General features: G+C 39.0%; 1 protein-coding gene across 1 annotated transcript in view; it reads left to right on the top strand.

The window, feature by feature from the left end:
• The window catches only part of c4h6orf132 (chromosome 4 C6orf132 homolog), a 46562-nt gene that overhangs the window by 7638 nt on the left and 14021 nt on the right, over window positions 1-24903 (top strand). Inside the window, exons 2-3 of the mRNA XM_008109826.3 lie at window positions 8548-8657; window positions 21867-21942. Coding sequence (XP_008108033.2) covers window positions 8548-8657; window positions 21867-21942 — 186 coding nt within the window. The remainder of the gene's footprint in view (window positions 1-8547; window positions 8658-21866; window positions 21943-24903) is intronic.

A 24903-nucleotide genomic window follows, 5' to 3' on the forward strand; every position in this document is an offset into this window, starting at 1 on the left:
TTTCTGCATGGATTTCATTTATTGGTTTCATTTCACTGACAATTTTTTAATGAGTCAGAGACTACTGTCTTCACAGCGACAATACTTTGACAACATATGGACCAGACCAACAATTAGACCACTTGGGGTGTGTTTATTGTGCCCATTTCCAAGGGCAATGGTCTGTGTCCATGCAATTTGAAGATAGTTTTATTCCGCACCTTTACAAAATTGCAGTGCTTGCGTCAACACACTTTCATAGTAAAGAAAATAAATGTGTTTGTTGGCATCTTGAGGCAAATTTTGACTTATAAAAATGGCAGAAGGTTTTGCAGGGGAGACAACACTTGATCAGTATTCAGCTGAAAACTGCCATCTTTTTAAAACTGCTGATCGATAACATCCAATTTCAGTAAGAATTCCTGTTTAGCTATTTTTAAGCAAAGCAACTTGCTGCTTATAGAACCTCAAAAGATTAGATACAAGACCAGATTTTCTCAAAAGGAGACACCTGTTCTCTGGTGGACAGTAAGTCAATGAGAGGTGGGGACAGATTGTTGGATATTGCAATTCTCTGGGTTTCTCACGGCATTGTAAACCTGCCTGTGGCAAAAAAAATTGCAACACAAGAAAGCCAGATGAGCCTGAATCAAGTTTGTGTAGGCAGAGTACACTGCAAGATGGGTGGAGAAGGAGTGCAGCTCACACAGAGTAACTAAAAGGAGGGTCAAAGTTTGGAGCCTCTGAATTACACAAATGAGAGATAAGAAATTACAGTCTGCACGTGTTATGTGTGAGCCTCATATACCAAAAGGCAGTTTTATTCAACTCCATACTCACCAGAAATGTTGACCTTGTTGGCAGAGATTGGCATCTGCTGGGCAATGGGTTGAGGAAGGCTTCAACGATCGTCAGAAAAATGTATATAAGTAAATAAGATATATATTGAACAGCACTCACTCCCTATCTGTTAGCCTCTTAGTTTTGGTTTTCCCGTCAGATAAATGGCTGGATATGCCAAACTTAGCCATGCTGGGTAATTCCATTTGCTCAGGTGTAAGCTGCAGTACATAACTGCATATAGGGCATCCGCCTTACATATTGTAACAACTTGGGAAACAACAAGGGAGTCATTCTCATTAAATCTAATGCATAAAGTATCGTTTCCAAATGAATTCTGTCTTCTTAATGCAGTATCACACTTTCGCCTTGGAGAATATTTGAGGTGCCATTTTTGCTGCCCATGCAATTCAAGTGTAACAGACATCCAGAGTGTAACTTGCTATCTCTTCAGAAGGGTTCTCAGATGGGTTGGGCGTGTTTTGCATTGCAATTTGGAGAGGCAGTAGAAACTATCACATAACTAATTTATTCCATTCAGGCTGAACTAATTTCCTTCTCTTCCCCTTTTTTGCTTTGATGCATTTGGGGGAAGGGAGAAACATATTTGAAGGTGTGCCTTTATTATGATGAACATGTTCATAGAATGTGTCATTCAAAGGCAGCTCACAGTGAACCAGACTTTCCCTCTTTGAAAGGCTTTATTTCCCATTTAGAAGGGAAAGTGGGCAGAAGAACGATAGATTATAAAGACATGTGAGTCTTTTTAACCTGAGGTATATCAGTCTAGGCAAGGAGGTATCTGAAGAGCTTCAATAGAAGGAAGGGAAAATGAGATAAAATGGCTGCATCCTTAACAAACCCAGCTTTCCATCTTGTTTTGCTGAGGATAATGCAGCGTATTTGCTAGGCAAATAATTGACTGACTGCAAGGAAAAAGTGACTGGTGGCTAACTGAAACTGTTTCCATCGAGTGCATATGTATGAACACGCATGCCTAATTAATTCTTTCATGAAACTACCTATGTGCTCTTTCTCTAACCTGGAAACAATAATGAGATGTAATTGATTGGAATGTCTATGAACTTTTTCATATGAGAATTCATCTCGATTATCGCTGACTCTGCATATTGTATGCACTTTCCTTCATCCTCAAGGCTTTTTTATGTTTGCTTTCTCTGCAGCAAAAGATTACAGAGTGTCCTTTCAAGCAGAGGTGGGGCGTACAAGCAGATTGAGTGGCTCAGCTGATCAGACCTGTTAATTCATGCAAAGGAACCTTATTAAAGTAAATTATGGGCTGTAATCACTACTAGAAAGAGCAGTTCAGAAGTGGAGTCCAGTACCAAGGGCATAGGGCTGAAAGCAATGAAGTCGCCAAGTTCAATTCCCAGCTCTGACACGAATGTGATCACTAGGTTTCCTCCACTGTTAGATTTAGGGGAGATTCATTGCATTTGATGCACAGCTTGGAAATAATGGTTTTACTCTCACAAGAGATCTGATGAATTCAGTTCACCTGTTTGAACTGTTCCAAATAGTTTTATTTTCCCTATCACTATACATCTAAGAGTTATTAGGGACAGACTATACTAATTCATTGCCCTCAGACACCTTTATTTTCAATTTATGTGAATCCAAAGAATATAGCTAGCTGTCCCATATGCTGGTTAAAATGAATCCTATACCAGTGTATTTCTACTTTTGGTTATTGTAGAGGTTGGTGTTCCCTTTCTTCCTCACTGTAACCAAAGCTCCCACCCAAACTACCATAGAGCTACTGGATCTCCCACATTTTCATTTTTAGATGAGAGTGCATAGCAAGGTTGTAAAAGTGTCTGATATTTCCTATACCTTCCAACTCCCCTAGTTTGGCAAGGATAGTCCCAATTTATGTCATATTTTGAGGGCACTTTCTTCCTTTGTTGCCTGTTAACATTAAGTTGCTAAAAAAATTAAAGTGCAAAAGAAATGCCTTGGGCCCTGTCCAAGATGATGGGATAACAAATAAATACATAAAATGTCCAGTCATGGTGGGGTTGAGAAGGGCACAGAATCTTGCCCTTCTAGTAGGCTCAGGCAAAAGCAATGTGCTTCAGTTTCTCCCAGCCTTTGGTTTTTTTCTCATTAATAATGCTACCCATTTTGAGTCCACTCTCATCTTGTTTGGCCCAATTTTCTTTTGTTTCCTTGTAGCCCAGTGGTTCTCAACCTGTGGATCCCCAGGTGCTTTGGCCTACAACTCATAGAAATCCCAGCCACTTTACCAGCTGTTGGGATTTCTGGGAGTTGAAGGCCAAAACATCTGGGGACCCACAGGTTGAGAACCACTGCTGTAACCAAACACAAAATTATTACAGCAGCAGCTGAGATCTCTAGAGGACCCTAGAAGGCAGTTAATATAATTGCTCCAGGCACAGAATGGCTATGGTTGAAGGTCTTCAACTGTTATGTGATAGACTGGAGTAGTAGTAAATAATTCAGCATAGGATAGCATCACCTGCAGAACTACTGCACTACACTGTAGTTAGTTACCATTTAAGATAGTAACCAATGTATGAGAGCATTCTTCTAGGAAAAAGCAAAAATGGAACCTAAATGTTCCCATGCACATCATGTTCCATTCCATCCCCACCTCCCATCTGGCTTTTTGTTTCTTTGCCCCCAGCCACCACACCACATCCTGCACCCATAAGTATGTTCAGTCTTCATTAGACTGTTTGGAGGGTTTGTCCTTTCCTTTCTCAGAGGATGAGAGAGTTTGATTTTCCCCAGATCATCCAATGAGTTTCCATAGCCAAGCAGGGATTCAAACAGTAATGTCCCTATACCATAATCCAGTGTTCACACCACTGCACCACGTTGACTCACACAATTGCTGATATCGACATCTTGTGCATAAATAGTAGAGCTGTGCAAAAAAGTCATTTGCACCTCATATGTCATATTATTTTGTAAGATTCACACATATGAGGCAATATTGAGAAATGTGAGGGGCACCCATGCAAAAAACGTAAGAATCAAAACACGTACCTATTACTTTTCATTACAGTCCAATAGACCTTGCAAGTCTCCCAAAGTCAGTTGGTGCAAAGCCAGAGGCAATACCTCTTTAAATTAAGGTTACCTGTCGCCATTGAGAGGGCGAGCGAGCTGGGAGGGAGACTGAGAATTCTGGGAAATGCAGTTTTGGAAAGCAAGGACCCCTGTGACAGAGAATTCAAAAGGCCCTGACCTAAATTTCATTTCTCAAAATTCTGCTCATATCAGAAAGCCCCAATGAGGTAGGATAGAGCTGTTATCCCTCCGTAGCAGCAGCCAGAGTTCCAATAAATTATTGAATCCTCAAAGAGGACTTGTAGTAAATCTGTGTTGGACTGGGAGGAAAGTCCCGAAGTTGAAGTTCTATGGTATGTGTTGTGTGTCATATAGAGAAAGACATTCAAGGGGATAGCTGTTGTGGCTTTTTTTTTTAAAACAAAAGTTTTTGTCAAAACTTTAAAATTTCCCCCCAAAATCAGTAGATGTATAAATTTTTCTGAATATTGGGGGGAATGATGCCCTGGTTATCTTGTGTCATTGTAGACCAAACCAAGCAGATAGCTCTTGTAGTTTTTTTAAAAAATGTTGTTTGTAAAAATTCCCCCAAAAGTCAGTGGATGAGTGAAACCTTCTGAAACTTGGGGGGAAGGTAACAGTAGTAAATGTGTTCTACAATTGTAGCAAATTTTATGCTTATAGCTCTAGCAATGAGGGAGAAAGGAGCCCCTGAAGTTTCCCCATTGGCACTACTACTTCATGAAAAAATAACAAAAAATTGTTATCTAGACCCCTTACGATATTTTAAAAACACTTTAGAAATGATTCGCTCCCCCCTTTATTTAGTAATGAGTATTGAAACATTTTTTTCATTGACTGCACAGGCCTAGATGTTTTGGTTGCATTAGAAGCAGTTTTTGAGGAAATTAATTTATAATGCTCATCCATATCCTAGAAGCATGTTTGCTGTCTCTTCAGTACTAATTTCTTTTTGGAAGATGCACTTGGGGATTGCAAGAGGCAGTTTACTTTTGTGGATACCTTCCATTTGGGTGCTGCCTTTTGTTGAAGAGCCCAGCTTGCTACATTTTAGAAAGTCAATCAAATATTTTCTTATTTTTCAAGGCATTTAGGAACTATAGGGTTGGTTGGGTTGCTTTATTGTTAAGTGTCACCTGCTGTTTGATCAATAAAGATATCTAATATTTCTGATTGTCGTTAAGTGTCTATTTTTAGTATCGTGATTGATGTAGTAGATTAGCCATTTCATGCTTTGCATGTTTTCTCTTGGTGTTTCCACTGATGTCAGTAGGAGGTACTGCCTCGTAAACAGAACCAGGATTTCATTGTTCCTGCTGATAATTAATTTAATTAAATAAGTAAGTAAAGAGATAAAATTAAATTAAATTGTGTCTGAATGTTGAAACATCTTTTTTAATGTTGACAGTAAAGCTCCAGATGGAAAACTTCATCTCAAGTATTTTACAAATGTGTTCACTTATGCTTTACAGATGAGAGAATGAACATATATGGCAAAAATCTAAAAAACAAACATTTTTTGTTTTAGAATGATCTTTGCTCATCCACATATGTATGTATGAAAAAATCAGGAGTCTATTAACTGGTTGAAAGTTATATATTTAATGTGCAAATCTTTGCCCTTTTTTCCTGGCGCTAATTGAACTCAATGGGATTTAATTTTGAGTATTCAAGTACAGGGCTATTGGGTAATATGTCTTTAACTAGATGTCAGTTTTTAAGCATTGAAGGGTTTTTATTTTTTGGATATTCACAATTTAGCCAGCTGAGGAAATAATGATAGAATATAAAGTCAGACAGACCAATAGGCAGACATATAGACAGACAGACAGACAGAAAAAAAATAATTATTTAGCACTGAAAAGAAAGCTCATTTATTTTTAGTTTAGAGGCAAGTTACTGTCTATTGAAGGGAAGAACCAGGCAGTGGTAGCTCTTGGCTCTCATATTAATGGAGCAGTGACTCCATTTGGAGTTTTACTCTGAATTCTTAAAAAATCATGCAACTCTGGCCTCAAAATACTAGGAACATCTAGGAAATTTGAAAATGCTATCCCAGGGCCTAAAAGGTTTTGACTGTCTGTACCTTGTGAATTGTTTCCTATTCCCAGGTTTAGATTTATCTATTATCACTATTTGCTCAGTTCAGTTTATAGCTACCACTAGGAAAGAATTTGTGCCATGTTAAGGCCCTGTTGTGTAAAGCATAGTGAAGTCGTGGCTGCAAGAATTGTTCCTAAATTCCTTCCATTCACTTCAGGAAAAAATGGAAAGGTAGCATAAAGAGAAAAAAAGAAGCATATCACTCTCTTCCTCCCACTAAACGTTACCCTGTGCCTTCCACTGTAAACTCAATTCATTTGCTGACTGGGAGAAAGCACCCGTTCACTTGCCCTTTGCTCTGTTTGGTGTTTTCTTGCAAAGCCACTAGACAAAAGGCACTATGGTTGCTGGCTGCAAAGCCAAAAGAGCAATGATACTCTTGAGCAACACTGAAGGCTCATTGTCCCTCGCTGCCCTGTGCGTGATTAAATGACTAAGATCTGTCACAGCGATAAAGTAAAGCAAAGTGGTAATGCACGAAAGAGAACTTCCTGCCTATGAGACTGTGCAACTGGTAGTGACAGCCAAGGCTTAAAGGGGTGGGGGGAATCAGATTGCAATTCTGTGGGGCTACTTGTTTGGTATCATTGGCTAGAGGTTGGGCATTGCTTGCACACTTACACCATACAGGAGCTCTGTACATTTGCCTGTCAAAGCATGCAGGCAAAAAGACACCACTTGCGTGCTGCTGGCAAAAGCTGATCTACAATGGAATCAGTCAGCAGAAGTATATCCCTGCTGCTAAACTATAGCTTTTGATACTACTTTAACACAATTATGACTTCATTACATGGGTTTTTCCCCCATCCGAGGATGCTGCTGAGATGCAGTCAGGACGGAGTCCCCCAGAGCCCATCACATGACGCAGGATTACTTCCCGTGGGGCTCCGTCTTGGTAGCGTGGTCAGAGGCAGCCAGGGACAGTGTGGGAGGAAGCTGGGGGCAGCCAGAAAATGTCATGTGAAGGCAAGGGGATGAAGCAATGCTCTGCCCCACAGTTTTCCCCCACAGTCCCCTGGCTTATGGACCTCCATCTGATGAGGTACTTATTCCCTCCTAAAGGATCCTGGAATTTTTTGTCTGAGCCCTTTGGGTCCCACTCTGGAAGAAAAGCAAAGTGCAAATTAAACAAATAGAGTAAAATGCTTACAATTCCCTAGTACAGTCCCCGGAACTACAGCATTAGAGGCCTTTAGTAAAGATTGAAATCTAAATCCTACCCAAACTACAAATCACTGGATATGGAAGTATCATAACTAAATAGCATAGATACATACATGGTCTTTTTGAAGATATAACACCATATATTTGGAGCCACAAGCCCCAGAATCAATGCTGATTAGAGGATGCTGAGACCTATAGACCTGAGCTATGTCCTATGGGTTGTATTAGTTGAGATGTTCAAATTACCTGTATCTTCCTGTTAGCTCAACCTTGTTTATCAAAAGTGAATTTGCTTGTGTGCAATGTATAGGAGTATTAAGTCTTGTGTGTGTGTGTGTGTGTGTCTGTGTGTACAATTATAGAGTTGGAAGAGGCCACAATCCAGCCCAGCGCCCCACCACATAGGTAAACAGAACATTCCCAACATCCAGCCTCTACTTAAAGACCTCCAGAGAAGGAGACTCCACCATACTCTGAGGCAGCGTGTTCCACTGCCAAACAGCTTTTGCCATCAAGAAAGATACATATGTGTGTATTTGTGTTTGTGTGTGTGGTTACACATGTTATTAAACTCACGTGTTCTAAAGATTTTACTATATCTCAGGTGCTCATCAAATTATGGTGCTTGGTTCAAAATTTGGAAATCTACTTTTGAAAGTAAATATCTATATGTACTTAGTGTTGGAATTACTATTTTGAAAATAACAGTTGTTCCTATTATTAATACTGTATTAAAAAGTAACTAGTTTTGTATTTATTTATTCTTAAAATATAAGCTACAGTATCAAAATAGTGCAAGCTGCTGGCCTCTGATATTGTACAACTAAGTAGTGAGGCCATAGACCTTTCATAACTATATATGTAACTAAAGCAGTTGTAGTACAGTAGGGGTACAAAGTTATCCCAGGTTAGAGTACAGTCAAAATGTATGTAGGTTAACCTTAAGTTTTGCAAAAAGGAATTAACTGCAATTAATTAAGTCATTATTTGTCTATTAGGAGTCCTCTCAAGCTTTAGCCTATTTGTGAGCTTGTTTGTAGGACAATTTTTTATCTCAAGATATTTGTGCTCTCCACAGAACACCTTTGAACTTCCAAATCTTACAGCCAAACAAAAAAAGCAGTTCAGACACCAGAATTAGTTTCCAGACAATATGCAGCTAGAGAGCGGAAATTACAGACCTCACTAACTTGAGCAATTTTCTTGATATTTATCTGAGTGAAAATACTGGTTTAAGCAGCAAGTCAGGATTTTTTTTACATAAACCAAAAGTGTTTTGCCCATTGTTTTGGAGGAAATGTAATGAGGTTCACTCATTTATGTTTAAAACTGCATTTGGATGTTGCTGTTCTATATTCCTTATTTGTTTTTCTTTTGATTTAGGTGAAGTGGATGGCATCTACTATGGGGACAATCACTTTGACTCAGATTCTGGAACAGCCACATTGAAGGCACGGCCAAGAGTCCGGCCTTTGCTGACTTTTTTACCCCTTGTGAGTATTTGCTTTATGGCCTAGATTTCATTTGCATGATATATACAGAATGCTGTGTTGTGTGCCTTCAGGTCATTTCTGACTTATGGTGACCCTAAGGAGACTAATAATCATTTTTCTTGGCAAAATTTGTTCAGAAGATGTTTGTCTTTGCCTTCCTTTGAGGCTGAGAGAGTGTGGTTTGTTCAAGGTCATCAGTAGGTTTTCAATGGCCATGTGGGGATTCAAACACTGGTCTCCATAGTTGTAACCCAGTGTGCAAACCACTGTACCATACTGTCACCATATTGATTCTATAAAGTGAGACACAATGGAAGGAAGGTAATCACATTGCTGGACTGGCCATGGCTAAGGACACCCAGATTTTCAACTGCTTTCCAGGCAAACACACCACAAAAGCAATTAGAGAGTTCAAATATTTCACCCTCCAAATATAGATTTATCATTGGGATTATCTGCATTAGTACTATAAGAATTTAAATATAAATCATAACAAATTAATGCAAAGTGACCTTAAGGACACTGGAACAGAAGAAGATGGATAATCAGTATGGAGTCCAATTATATTAAATGGGAAAGAAAGTAAATTGACAATTAATATAAAAAGAGGCACAAGACAAGGCTGCCCCCTGTCTCCTCTACTATTTATAATCATAATGGAAACCCTAATAAAAGAAATAAAAGAGGACAAAACTTTGGAGGGATTAAAAATAAAAAAAACAATTGTTATAAAATTAGACTGTATGCAGATGACGTGGTCTGTATAATTGAAAATCCACGTAAAAACCTAAATTGCTGGATCAAAAAAATTGATAATTTTGGAAACTTGGCTGGTTTTAAACTAAATAAAGGAAAAACTAAGATAATAAACAAAAACATGGACAAAAAGAAAAATGAGAAGTTACAAAAGATATCAGGACTTACAATAGTTAAAAGTATTAAATAGTTAGGAATACAATTCACGGCAAATAATTCAAAATTACTAAAAAAATAACTACGAAACAACATGGAAAAAAATACAAACAGATTTAGAAAAATGGAAATTCCTAAATATTTCCTTAATGGGCAGAATCACAATAATAAAAATGATGATCCTACCAAAATTATTATACTTATTTCAAGCCCTACCAATCATCAGAACCAATCATGTATTTAAAATATGGACCAAAGATATAAATAAATTCTTATGGAAAAATAAAAAAGCCAGAATCAACTCAAATTTATTAAGAGACGACACAACACGAGGAGGAATGGGTCTACCAGACTTAAAATGCTACTATGAAGCATGCAGCTTAATCTGGTTAAAAGATTGGACAACGTTGAAAAACAGCAGATTATTAAATTTAAAAGGCCATGATCTTAGATCTGGATGGCACAATTACATCTGGTATGACAAAAGAAAAACAGAAAAAAACTTTAGTAATCACTTTATAAGAGCCTCTCTAATTAAAGTATGGGAAAAATACAAAGAAAGATTTTATAGTAAAAAACCCCTCTGGATTTCCCCCATAGAAGCTAAACATAACAGAGAATTTAGTAGAGAGAATTGGTTAACATACCAACAAATATTTAAAAAGATTGATAACGAGTACAAAATATAAGCTCATATGGAAATTACACAACAAATAAACAAATTTCATGGTACCGATATTATCAATTACAAATAAGCTTTAAAGAAGATGCTAAAAAGGGATTCAATCAAGAATAGGGAACATGGGAAATTATAATGAAAAAAGAACAAGAGTTAATAAAAATATTATACCAACAACTACTAAAATGGGCAACAGAAGAGGAATATATAAAAGAATGTATGGTAAAATGGGCAAAAGACATAGGCCATAGTTTGAATTTGGAACAATGGGAAAAAAAATTGGAAAGAGAAACTAAAATATACAGCTGCAACGGATATTAAAGAAAACTGGTACAAGATGCAATACAGATGGTATTACACCCCAGAAAAATTATCAAAATTTAATAAAAAGAAATCTAATATGTGTTGGAAATGTGGGGAAAAATTGGAACATTTTTTCATCAATGGTGGACCTGTGAGAAATTAAAAGAATATTGGAAGACAATACATCAAATAACACAGGAAATCATAGGAATCAAATTTAAATTAGGACCTAAATGTATTTACTAAGCTTTACAAATTCAAAATTTTAAAAAAATGAAGACAGAATATTTTTCTACATAAGCACAGCGGCCAGGCTAACAATAGCGAAAGTCTGGAATGGGAAAAAACTTCCTACTTCCGAGGAATAGTTAATCAGAATCTTGGACATGATACAAATGGATAAGCTAACACAAAAAATAAGAGAGGGTAAAAATAAAACAGACTGGACAAACTTCATAAAATTCTTGATAAAAAGAAGAATAAACTTCACGATAGACTTATCTACAATATAAAATGGTTTAAGCGAAAAGAGACTAAGGGAAAATACCAATATGTAATCAACGAAAGAGAAAACTCCGAGGTCAAGATGGGAAGTCAACCAATATTTTTTTATTTTTTTATTTTTCTTTTTCTTTTTCTTTCTTTCTCCCCCCCCCCCCCAGTTTTCTCTTTTCACCTATTTCCAGAACCCTTTCACCTCCCTCACTTTCCTATCAATATATTGTTCCACCACTTTCGATGTATTACGTTTCTTTACAAAAATAATAATAATAAAAAAAATAATCTGTACAGTGCATTAACCACATCCCAAGAGTTTGGGCTTACAGGTTTGGAAGAGTAATTACGAGCAAAAGTGTGACATGTGCATGTTCCTTTACTTTAACCAGTGATTCCCAAAGTAGGCGTTACCACTCCCTGGTGGGCGCTGCAGCGATCCAGGGGGTGGTGATGGCCACAGGTGCATTTGGGAGCGGGGCCAGGGGAGGGGCAGGGCCTCTTCCCAAGTGCCGGAGACAGGGCTGAGCCCCTGAGGCGCCTGTTAAAACACAGGGGGCGGAGCTAGAGGAGTGGGCATGGCTTCTTCCCAAGAACCCAAGACAGAGCTGAGAATCTATACCTCTCCTGAGGCACTTGTTGGGACACAGAGGGCAGAGCTAGGGAAGGGGGTGGAGCCTCCTTCCAAGAGCCTCTGTATACCTGCCCTAAGGCACTTGTTAGAACATAGGGGCGAGATATAGAGGTTCTGCCCCATCAGGCACTTGGAAAGAGGCCCCGCCTCCTCCTCTAGCCCTGCCCCCTGTGTCCTGGCAGGCGCCGCAGGACAGGGATAGAAGCTCAGCCCTGCCTCAGAGCTTATAACTCCGCCCATCCCAGTCCTGGCTGCCCATTTGTGGCCCTGCCCACCCCCCTCCCAGCCCTGCCTCTTTGACTAGGGGAGAGGCTCAGCCCCACCCTCTTGAGCAGGAGCCACGCCCCTCTAAGCCATGCCCCCCCTTTCCAGGGGGCACTGAGTCATATTTTTTCTGGAAAGGGGGCGGTAGGTCAAATAAGTTTGGGAACCACTGGCTTAAACTTCCATCCTAAATTGTTTCCTATCTGCTTCTGCTTTCTTTTGTCAGTGATTCTAAAATGAACACTTATCAGCAGTGGCTAGTTTCTCCCCTGTTAGTAGAGCAGTGAATTTGCTCTCAGTTAAAGTCCAAACCATCCAAGAGAATGAACTTTCTTCTCAGATATGGTTTAGTACCTTTTTACTTCAGATTAAAACATGGAGCCCATGGTGGTGCAGCGGATTAAATCACTATGTTGCTGAACTTGCTGACCGAAAGGTCAGCGGTTCTAATCCAGGGAGCTGGGTGAGCTCCCACTGTTAGCCCCAGCTTCTGCCAACCTGGCAGTTCGAAAACATGCAAATGTGAGTAGATCAATAGGTACCGCACCGATAAGAAGGTAATGGTGCTCCATGCAGTCATGCCAGCCACATGACCTTGGAGGTGTCTACAGGCAACGCTGACTCTTTGGCTTAGAAATGGAGATGAGCACTAACCCCCAGAGTCAGACACAACTAGACAATGTCAGGAGAAAACTTTTAAAAGGGTAAATGTTTCCCCTGACGTTAAACTTTTACCTTTGCCTAAAACATGGAGTGGATTCATTACTTTACTAACATAGTAACCCATAGCTGCCACTGGAATTAATATTTCCTGCAAATACCTGAATAACAAACTAATGCAGTGGGGAAGGAACAGAAAAATGACTGGTGTGGAAAGTTTGATGTATGCACCCCATATGTAATAAAGCATGCATCACACTTCCCTCCTCTTCTTGCTGTCCATAAAGATGCCTTTCTTAATGAAAGTAGCTGTGAGGGCTCATTTCATGCAATTTTATGTAATGTATAGTTAGGCCTTTAAATACTGGGTTGAACAGGTAAGTGAGGCCAAAATATGAAGTACGTGAAACCAAGCCCATGTTTCTCAGCCTGTATATATCGCAAATTCTTGACCTCTGAGCCCTTCCTTTTACACAGGCATCAACCCCTATGCAATCCTGTAGCTCTATGTACTGAGAAAGGAATGAGGGTTTGACCAGCTGTCATGGGCGGAGGTGTGAGTCAATATTTGAAATGGCTTAAGAGCTGTGTACACCCAACATTGGACGAAAGCCCATTCATATTCCTAGCTTTGAAAATATGCCCCTGTGAGACTGAAACTTCCTTGCCACACCTTGTACTAAACTTGGCATCTGGCTCATGCCCTGGCTGTATAGCATCCAGGAAGCATATTTCATGTTTCACTGAGAACAAAATTGTATTCAAAGCAATACTTACCAGAGCATGTCTGAGCCAGTAGCTGCAGATAGGCACATGGCTAATGCATTTCTGCTGTGTGCTTTAGTGGATATAGCTGTTCGTCATATTAAGTTCATGCCACGTGGTTGTCTCTTTGTTATCCCATCCCCAGCTCATCTAATGGGCTCAGCAGGCAAAATACTGTGTAATAGTCACACATTGATTATGGAAAGTGGTTGCCATGTGCTCATGTGCTGATGGGCTTCTGTAGGAAAAGAAACATTTTGCATTTTTATTTCGTTCACGTTATTGTAAATGTGGGCAATGTCTTTGAGACCAGAGGCTTAGTTAATTTTCAGAGACGGATGCATGAAATCAAAACAGAGGTCAAATATTCCAGTTTATTTGTATCTTAAAACTCTTCTAAGTAACTAAACCTGAATGGGGAACAAAGAATGCCATTCCACCAAATTGAAGATGTCCTAGGGAAAGATGCAAAGGGATTTGTGAGATCATAGGTCCTGAATTGGGACCCCAGGGGTTTAGCCCCAGGACTTTGTAAGACTTCCTAGAAGATGGCCTTTTCTATTATGACTCTGGGATGTTTTTTTTTCCAGGGAAATCTGTCTCTGTTCTTTGTTGCTAGAGATAAGATTTTGTTGTTGTTCTGACAGTTGCTTGAAAACCCATTTGGACTTGTTTGTTATTGCTTTTGTGAAATATTAATATTATTTTATGACATGTTAATTGTATTAATTTATATGTATATGTTTTAATATCAGACCACTGTTTACATCCAGCCCAGCCTTATATTTGTACCATGGTGCACAACTTCAAGGAACAGGCTGCTGCACTTATTGCCTTCAAAACCACAGGGAGTTCTGTTTTATGCTGCCTTGTCACATTTGCTACATTGTTGGTTGAACTCCAGATTTTCTTGGAAAACAACATGCATGCATTTGGTTTTAATGGGAATTTTCTCGTCTATGTGTAATTGCTTACAAACATGAAACACTCCTGGGTTTCAAACATAATATCTTTGTAGTTTTACCCATTTGATACCAAGAGTAGAACTTGGGAACTTCTACATTCAACATTTGTGTATTGTTACTGACTTCATCATCAGGGATGGTTTGCCTTTAAATTAAATTGATGGTTTAAATGGCTTCTCTGAAGGACTCATGATTTAGACCACAATTTAAATAATTTGTGAGGAAGATTCATAATTCCTACTAGAAATGCATTATTGTGCTGTAGAGCAAAAATACACATTCAGAAATGTATGTTTAATTAAAGGAACATATTCACAATGATTCTGAACTATTTTCAGATGAATTTTCAGTTCATCAAATGGGTGTATTTATGTCCTCTCCTCCCCTTCTTGTTCAGAGCTATTCCATCTCTAATAGTTCACAGGAGAAATGAGGTCCTTCTGTTATCTGAGTCCTAGGTTTATTTTATGCCCTTGATATCCATCAGCGAGTCTGTGTGATCTGACTGAGTGTTGGACTAGGAGGCCCAGGATGAAATCTGTGGTCAACCATGCAAACCCACAGGGTTACCTTGGGAGACTAACATTCTGTTACGACCTCTTCACACGGGGATAAAACCAGCGGCATATAACAGTATAGCCAGGTCACCCACGGAGCCCACCGGCTCCCATGAGACAATGATGGCATGGCTCTGTGGGTAAAGGAGGGTGGATCCACTGCATGCCGCTGCCACGGCAACATGGGAGGGTTCCTGTATTGCCATTGAAGTCCATGGGGGGAAGCATGAGCGTGCCTGGAGGCATGTGGGACCGGGTTCCCCACACCCCTCTACAAAGCAGAGCACCTCTGGCAGCCGTGTGAGGAGATTGTAAGTCTCAAGAGGAAAGTGATGGTTCCTTGGAATAAATCTTGTCAAGAAAATCCTGTAAGAGGACTATCATGTGTTGGAATTTACATAAGACAAACTATAGTCATCACAAACTTATGACGGTGCCTGCAAAGTAAGGTTGTTGCATCTGTTTCCTTTGAGTCACATTCCACAAGCCTGAAATGCTGGTTTTTAACTCATTGTCAGTGGTTCTTGGCTGGTCAGAATGAGGTATTGAAACGGTTGTTCCTCCTATTCCTGCTCAACATTTATTCTGAAACAACAATGAGCTAGATGTTCTGTTGCTATTCCTCAACTCTGTGTCTTATAAGCCCTCTGTCACTAAAGGGCCTAATCATGAAGGCTACCAGGAGGATGACACTTTCCCTATCACATGAGAAAAGCGTCCTCCTCCAGCAAGACCCCGTGCTGGCTCCATTGGATCCAACAAAACACAAGAAGCCTCCCGTGTTGCTTTCACTCCAGTTGGGGGCAGGGCCTCCTCCAGAACTCATACAATGTTGCGTGATGTCCAGAGGGTTCTGTCCTCTAGATGGGGTGAAAGCATCCTAGGACACTGAATTCACCCTGTCTGATGAAGTCATAGATGTGGCCAAGGTTTTACAAGACATACCAGTGAGGGTGCATTCCTAAGAAGGCTTTTGAACATCTATTTTAAGGGGCTAAGCAGGTGGTCACAAATTTCAATCACATTATTTACAGTTAAAATATTTCAAAAATAACATTTCATCAGAATTATGGTACTTGTAATTTTTGCCATGGAAAGGAGGTTATACTGAGGGTAAAGAGCAACAGGTTTGTCAGATTGCAAGTACCAGGACTGATGCCATTCAGAACCATACAAAATGAAGAAAAAAATAAGTGGCCACTCCATTGCATATAGAATGCTTTCCCCTACTATGAGACCTAGACACTTAAAACAAAAGTGAGTCTTCTGTTGGACATAAAAGATTTCATGTGAACAAACATTTTCTTCTCTGTCCATGATGATAGGATGAAGCTGAATGAATAAACAGAATGCCCCTAAGGAATAAATCAAGATCTTGGACAGCAACGGTAGACTAAAGCTCTGCGAGTCATATAATCATAGAATAACAGTTGAAAGAGACCATATGGGCCATCTAATCCAACCACCTGTCATGCAAGAAAAGCACAAAGTCTTCTTACTCCCAATCCACTTGACCTGTCTACCTGACACTGAGACCCTTTCCCTACAGCCGTGTAATGGCTAGGTGAAGATGAAGGGCTGCCAGGCAGTGACTGGTTGTGTTTCAGCTGTTGGCCACAGGAAGATGGTATTCTCCTTCTAAACCTCTAGAAAATTGCTTATGGACAGGTGGATGCCTTTGCCTTCTTGTGGGTGACTGATCAGATGGTACCATCAGCTGTTTGTTCAGCCCACTTTTCCCTGAAGACAAGAAATGGCAGTTTTGGAGGCATCACAGTGGCAGATAATGGGCTGACTAGACAGAGTTTCAATACCTCTGATTGCAACATCTCTTTAAAAAGCTGATGCAGACAATGTACTTTTATGCTATCTATGTCATCAACAAAATTTTTGGCCATAGTCTTATACAAGTTGTCCAGGTGTCTGATTGCATAGATGGAAGCCCCATGTGTCATGTCTTGAATTCCACCATGGGAAAGAAGCAGTTTCTAAATAAGATATATAAAATCTTTCTTAAGCTGCAGTGAACCATCCTACCCTGGCTCAATCATCAGTATTATGACAGGGCCAAGTTGAGTGTTTCTAAATAAAATGTTCTATTGCAAACAAAACTAAGCTCTTTGGTCCACTACCTTGTTTGATAAACATTAGCAGCATCTGGAGAATTCTAAATATTTGAGTGTCTATAGATGTATGCAATACTTAGAACTGTGAGATCATGGTTTATATTTCACAGGACAACCAACATTTGGGATGTGTCTGTAGGCTATTTTTAGCAAGCTTGTATTTGTTGTAGTATTGCATGTTCCTAACTTGTGATTGTATCAGGACTTTCCCACTCCTTGATACTTTGAAATGACAGGAAACTTATCATTGCATAAGCATTTGACTAACTGATTCCAGGATTGTTGCCAGAGGAGAAAAAAACAAACAAGGATTATTTCAAAAATCTGAAGGTTTGGGCTAAAATAATGTCCATGGCATTAAAACAACAAACAATCTTGAAGAATCTGAAAGACTAACAAATATATTGTGACATAAGCTTTCATGGGATCGGAGCAATTTTATCATGTGCCTCAGCTGCCTGAGATCTATTTTTGGTCTCCATGATCAAAAATGTAGTGTTGTGATGTTCTAGAATAAAGGCTAGCCATCTAAAATAATGTGCATCTGAAATGTTACTGTTTAGTTATGCAATGTTTCTAGTCCTAATAATTGTGGAAAAGGGAAATATAATCGAACTGCATGTCCAAATGGAAAATGTTTCCCATGTAAAGTCATTGTTTACAGTAAAAGGCATCTAGTTATGAGAAGATGCTAGCACAATTTGAAAACACAGTACACTCTAATGAAATGGTTCTCATCATCCAGTATTGTTGGAGAATAAGCATACAGAAGATAAGGGAAAAAGTATAAAAGGGCTAGATGGGTTAGAATGTTGTTCAGTTACCTAGTTTTTCAAGTGTCTGCATAAACAGGATGGAAAGAAAACAGCAGATATTGGATGAACTGCTGATGACAGATTTGTCCATGCAGGCAGGCCATTTTGAATGCATGATTTTCTACTCTCAGTCCCTTTATGTGCATGTTGCTGTTGCTGAATTGCTACTTTTCTTTTCTGGGAGTCTCATTTTTATGAAATTGTCATGGCAGGCAGGAACAAGATGATTCTCTTCATGCTGGAGAGGTGTATAACCATTGAAAAAAATTAATATTTTTTAGTTAGAAATACTTAAACCTAGAATATATTATGTGTGGCCTTGTACAGGTGCAAAATCTGTATGTATGATTATCAGAGATCACAAAGTTTTTTTTTTCTTTTTTGTACTACAATTCCTAGAACTGTCCTGGCAAAAAGTACTTTGTATGAATTGTACATACTGATATATTTTCTTAAATATAAAAAGCTTTTGAGTTCCTGTTTCAATGTCTACCGATTGTAGCACATAATTGGTTAATAGCACAATTATGTGGCTTAATATTGTTAAAGGATGTAGAGCAATTCAAACCATGAAAATGAGGTAGATTGCCTAATACAAGTGCGTATTCTCATTCCCTTGATTTATTTGTAAGAGAACTTTGAAGTGTTCCTGCCCTGAAATGAGACTGTACAGAGTAAATATGCTTGTAATGAAAAGCATGGTGAAAGCATTAAAAATGTTGAAAAACAGTAATCATAGTGTTATTCATTATATCTCATAAATAGAGCATTGTGGGATCAGGGTACACTTGGGGCAATGTTAGGTGGACCCTGCAATTAGGGCAGGCCCTGTGAAAGCAACTCTGGGTGTCATGAAAGGGCAGCAAATGATTAGTTGTTTAATATTATTGTTGTTGTTATTATTATTATTATTATTAATATCCCGCTTTATCTCCCCCCAAAGGGGACTCAAAGCAGTTTAGTTAATGTCTTATTACCTATATTTTCTTACTGACAGGTAGATCAAGAGGTGCTTATGGGAGTATCTAGCTTTGGGTACTTTAATTTGGATCGGACTGTGGCTGGCAGCAAGATGTTTTGGTTCAGCCCTGTGCAGTAGAGATGATACATGTTTTGGGCCATGAGATAGAGATGTTTGCCCCATGCACATAACCCTCCAATGTTCCCTTCATATGAGTTGCAATTAAACCAGGAAGTCTCTAATTAGCCATAATTTTACATGTCCCACAGTTTAAGGCATTGGCTGGTAACCATTATTTTCCATTTCAGACAAAGCAGGAAATTATAATTAAAGGATAATTTGGCAAATTGTGTTCATGTCTTCAGCCATGATGCTACTGTCCAAAATCATCCCCTGTTGTGAGGCTAAGGACCTTGCCACACATACCATAGAAAATGCCTTTTAAGGAGGCAACCTGTGGTTTAGGAAGGCTAGATGAGGATTGGATACAATACCCACCATCACACCCAGTTATTTCCTTTTGGTGTCTAATAAAATAATGTGTCTTCAACTTATCACACAGCAGAGGAATGACTCCTCCCAATCTGACTGATATTTCCCTATTTCAGTTTCTGGGTTGGGGATCCAAACGGGTTAGCCATGACTCTACATTGGGGTTGCCTTCTCTTCTGTCCTCCGCGCACCCTCTCTCACATGTATGTCCCCCATGCATCTTCTCCCACATGTCTCCCTGCCTTTCCTACATCACTGTCTTCCTTTTTTGTTTTTTAAAAAAGTGATCTTGCACAACCAGCAAGTTCATGATGTCTAACCCAATGGAGAAACATAAAAACATCTTGTTCTTACAGAGCTGCATAGTTCCAAATTTTTAAAAACATTAAAAAGGAAACAATAATGGGAAAGTGGGGAATATTTATGGATTTTCTCAGGGTCTTTCTCTAACTGCCACTGGAAGTGTACTGCCAGCTGTTTCAGCAAAAGAGAATCAAGAGAGATGAAAGGACCACCACCAAAACATGTGATAAATTCTTTGCCCATGAGTACCAATGGTGTACTGTCAAAATAGACCTTGCATCATGTGATAGGATCTGCAGGCACACTGTAGGCAAAGGGTGTCAGAGACTGGGTATAAGACTATGTGATAAGGTCCTTAGAGGACCTAGGTAGAAAAAGCAGCTGTATTTTCCACACACATTTTCCCCATTCCCACATGCATACACTGCAGTAATGCTGAACAAAGAGCACTAAAAGCTACCAGAATTCATAAAGGTTTACCAACTTTTTGCCAGGATCCAGTGATGCTGATATGTGATGGAATTGCTCAAAATAATCACAATAAGAAGGCAACCTAGCAGACCACCTAGGTGTTTTCAAAATCTGCCCCAAATATTTAAACCCTGGGAGAATTTTTTTAGATGGCAAGAAGCCAAATAAGTACTACTCCACTAGTGAGTGTCGGTTAATACGATAGGATGTCACTCTTTATCAGGCATGGGCAAATGTCAGCCCATTTAGACTTCAACTCCCACAGTTCCTAACAGGTGGTAAGCTCACTGGGGTTTCTGGGAGTTGAAATCCAAAACACCTGGAGGGTGGCAGAAGTTTGTCCATGCCTGCTCTATATTTTGCACTAGAAAATAGTCCAGTGGTAAGTAAACTTGAATCCTTAACTGTTCTCCTGCAATTTCCCGAATCCCTGACTGTGCTATCTGAGAACTGAAGACCAATGACATATGGACACCTGTGTACAGAAATCATTCATCTAATCAATCTAAACAGCATTCAAACTGTAAAATAAAGTCACTTTGTCATAATCATATGTATTTACACCGGAAGGTTAGTAGTGGAATATTGCACAATAAAGATTTAAAACTGTGGAAGGATGGCTATAACATAGATCTATTAAGCCTGGTTGAGGCAGACACTGAATACTGCTAAATGAACCACTGTCCCAGGTGCAGGAAGCATGTCTTTGACTCCTGGCAATGACTTCACTGTAATTTGTATGCATTAATGTATATTCAGAAGGGAGGTGGAACATTAAATAACTATTTGTTGCATGATCTCAAGACTGAATCATCAATGAAGGGGCAAATTGAGCTCTCTGCTTTGAGGCTGGATTGTGGCAGAATCCCATATTCAGCAGAAGAAGAATTTTGATGGATTAAAGTCCTATCCAGTAAAAGTCCAAGAGAAACCTGTAAGTAGGAGGTTATTGCAAACGGCTCCTGCCATTTCTGTTCTTCAATAACTATCACAGTTGTTTTGCAACCATTGATTCCACCATTCATGGCTCAAAAATATCTCCTCCACTCCCTGCCATTGAGTCTTCTTCAGCCTCTACAGATTTGAGTATTCATGGGAAGTACTGGAACCAAACCCACATGGAAATGGCATTAAACAAAACAGTTGGAACGAAGAAGTAGGCATTCAACATAACCTCAAATCGTCTTGACATTTTCACAAGCATGAAATCTGGGTGTCAGCCATGAAGTGATCAATAATGTTGATGATTGATCTGGTAGGGATCAATAAACTCACCTTGTAAAAAGCCCTTAATGCAAGATACGCAATGCTGCAGCCCTTCTGGTAGGTGTCTGTGGAGTCTCTACATAAGAAGTTCTAATGAAGTAAGCTACTACCTTCCCGGACAACCTTTAGATGAAAATTTCATATCATATGAAATTTTTCCTCATGTTTAATAGATTTCACTTCATGTAGTTTGAACCCAGTGCTTTTGTGCTTGCCCTGTGGAGGTATGGAAAATGCATTTTCTCTACTGCCCAAACAACAGGTGTTCATATATTTCAGTATGGCTATCAGTTATAGTGCCTCTTAATTGTCTTTCCTCAAGGTTAAAATTTCCAAGGTCCCTCAAGCTTTCCTCATATTATTATATCATGCTGCCATTTCTTGTATTATTTATATGACTATTATGCATGTTATACATTTAATTTTAAGAATTATTTCTTGAGAACAGAATATTGATCTTTGCCAACTGCTTAATCTTTTAATACTTCTGACTTCTAGCAATTGTTTGTGACCTCAAAATCCATCTTTTAAACCTTTCCAGAATGCTCAAGAGGCACATGGTGTGGCTGTACCAACACCATCAGTACCAGAAGGCTTTGAAGACAAATCATCTCCAGGTAAGATTAATGTTTTCATAACGTCACTATATCATCTTTGCACTACCAGCACAATGACAAACAGTGTGATTAAGGTTAATGTTGGTCTATGCTATTTTTTTCATTAAGAAATGAGCCAAGTCTTATGACTGAGCTGCAAGGCAGCAAGACTAAGACAGTAATAACACACTGTGAAACCAATCAAGTTATTTAACCCATATACGACAAAGTACAGTATGTTATCCACCGAAAAAGTTGAACATTTGATGGTGATGCAAATTGACCAGAACATATGGAGCCCCTGGTGGCACAGTGGGTTAAACCCTTGTGATGGCAGGACTGATGACCTCGAATCCAACCTGGGGAGAGCGTGAATGAGCTCCCTCTATCAGCTCCAGCTCCATGTGGGGACATAAGAGAAACCTCCCACAAGGATGGTAAAAACATCAAAACATCCAGCTGTCCCCTGGGCAACATCCTTGCAGATGGCCAATTCTCTCACACCAGAAGCGACTTGCAGTTTCTCAAGACACTCCTGACACATACACAAAAAGCTTTAGATAAGGGCCCAGAGCCCCTCTTAGCAGAATGATCAGACAATCCTGCAATGTAAGTAGGGTCAGCCTACCACATTTTGCAGTAATTTCTAATGTCTTAAAGCACCCTATCCCAGTACTAACAACAAACAATCCAGAGTCAATTTGCCGTTGATATAAAGTGAGCAGATGTGGATTAGTAGTTATTCATTCATCAGATGTAGACACTCGTATTTCTACATCTTCTACAATAATTTTAAATAGGACTTCTTTTATATAGGCTTTATTAAGTAGGGCCAATTTCGAGTAGGTTTGTATGGTAGAGGCTTTGAAACTTAGTCAATGATACTCAAGTGAGTAATAAATTCTGAACTCACAAAGGTGGATGACATGAAATGACTTCATGACTATGACACCATGCGTATGAACTCTTTGGAAGAAGATTAGAAGAAGGCATACAGTTTTGACAGATAAATAAAAGTGTCCTTTTTGGGCATTGCATTAATTCCCTTCTTTCCACTTGCTGAAATATTTTTAGTCCTTAAGGAAAAGCACCTCCATGCTAAATAATATTACTGCAAATTGGTGATTGAAATCATAAAGTTTTATGGATGGCTTCTAGCAAGTTACTCACCTTTGGTTGTTTTAGGGATATAACAACCTTGGAGGAAATGTGCAATATAATCCCCTAGTTAGGATTAAGATTTTTTTGGGGGGGGGCAACATACTAAGATGTAGTTAATGTAAAATAAAAGCTTCTCCTTGAGGCTGGAAGAGGAAGAAAAAGCACACAAACCTGACAGATTAGCCTCATTCCAGTCATAACAAATTGTCGTTTATCATGCTGTCCAAATAAAGCCAGAGCAACATATGTGTAACTGGTTTTCTCTGGTATATACTCAATTTTGCCACAAGAATATTTCTAAATCTTACTTAGCTCAGAAGTTGATTGCAACTGTTGACATGATAACATAACCATGGTATCATGATTTTAAGCTCTGAAAGACATTCAGAAAATAAAGTTGTTATTACAGAAAATCAAGAAGTGCAAATATTAGTCAAAAGTCCTGGAAGACAAAGCTATCAACAGCTCATGATAATATTGGTTAAATATTACCTGAGCTATTTACAACTGTATTCTCCTCTATACCAGTCATTGGACAACAAAAATCAAAACATGTTGTCATACTCATATTTTGCCCACTGGCCTCCCAGATATCTCTAAATGATAATTAAATGCTAGATTGGAAAGGTTTTAAGTCTTATCTCATGCAAGTCTTTTTGTATTCTTGGTTCTGAATACCTACCAACCCTTGGGCTTCTTAGCCAGATTATTCAGTAGTTGGTGATAACTAGCTACAAGCCCGTTGGATTACTTTATTGTAGGTTTACATTCAGTGACAGAAGTGACCCTAAGATGCTGCATTATGGTTGACTCCACTCATAGACTTCTGGGAGTGCTATGGTGCATGGAGGAGCAAAGGCTCTTTGGAGTCTTCAAGGTACTACATAACTGTTCCATATAGTATTTCATGAGTCAGAAAAGTTCTACCTGAAGATTAGTCAAATGCATCTTACACCTTGTTTCAACATCAGACCATGAGGATTCCCATTACATTGAGAATTTGCAGTGGGAAAGCTGTTTTAGCAGTCCTTACCTTCTTTGACCATATGTGTTAAACTACAAACCTCCAAGATTATGTGGCCTTCTGTGTGGGAATTATGAGACCTGTAGTCAAATATACATCTAGTAGAGCCAGCCTGGTATAGTGATTTGAGTGTTAGAGTAGTAATCTGAGAGATCGGGATTGACTCCCTACTTGGCCACAGAAACCCACCGGTTGGCATAGCAAATCAGAGCACTTCAGCCTCAGGGAAATCCCTTCTAAGCAAATCTTACCAAGAAAACCTTGTGATAGTTTCACCATAAATAAGAAACAACTTGAAGGCATACAACCACCATACATATAGGAAGCAGGGGACTGTATCCAACACACTCAATTCTGAAGCCACCAAAACAACAACAGACATTTGAAATTGGCATTGAGTAACTTTTCAGCATTCCAAAACAGATTTATTTAAATGTTTTAAGAAGTTCTTTGTATTTATTATTAAATATTCAGATTTTCATCATTTGCTTCTCATTTTATTTGTTCTGTTTTATTTTTATGACTTTCTTATAGACGAGACTGTCTTTTTAAAAACTACAGTGAAGTATTGGTACTATTTAGCACTGAAAAGAATAAAGCTTGGTATCTAGATAGGTATCTAGATAGAAGGGAGTTATCTTTTAAGTTGAATCAACCAGCATCTTCAAATAACATATTTTACTACCTTCTACAGTCAGGCAACCATGGCAATTATCAAGCATTTAAAATATACATAGGTTACTTCCCTGTTAATGAGTAAAGTCACAAACTCCCCTCCCCAGTAGGGAAGCTGGAAA

Source organism: Anolis carolinensis, chromosome 4, assembly GCF_035594765.1.
Source record: "Anolis carolinensis isolate JA03-04 chromosome 4, rAnoCar3.1.pri, whole genome shotgun sequence".
In the NCBI taxonomy this organism is placed as follows: domain Eukaryota; kingdom Metazoa; phylum Chordata; class Lepidosauria; order Squamata; family Dactyloidae; genus Anolis; species Anolis carolinensis.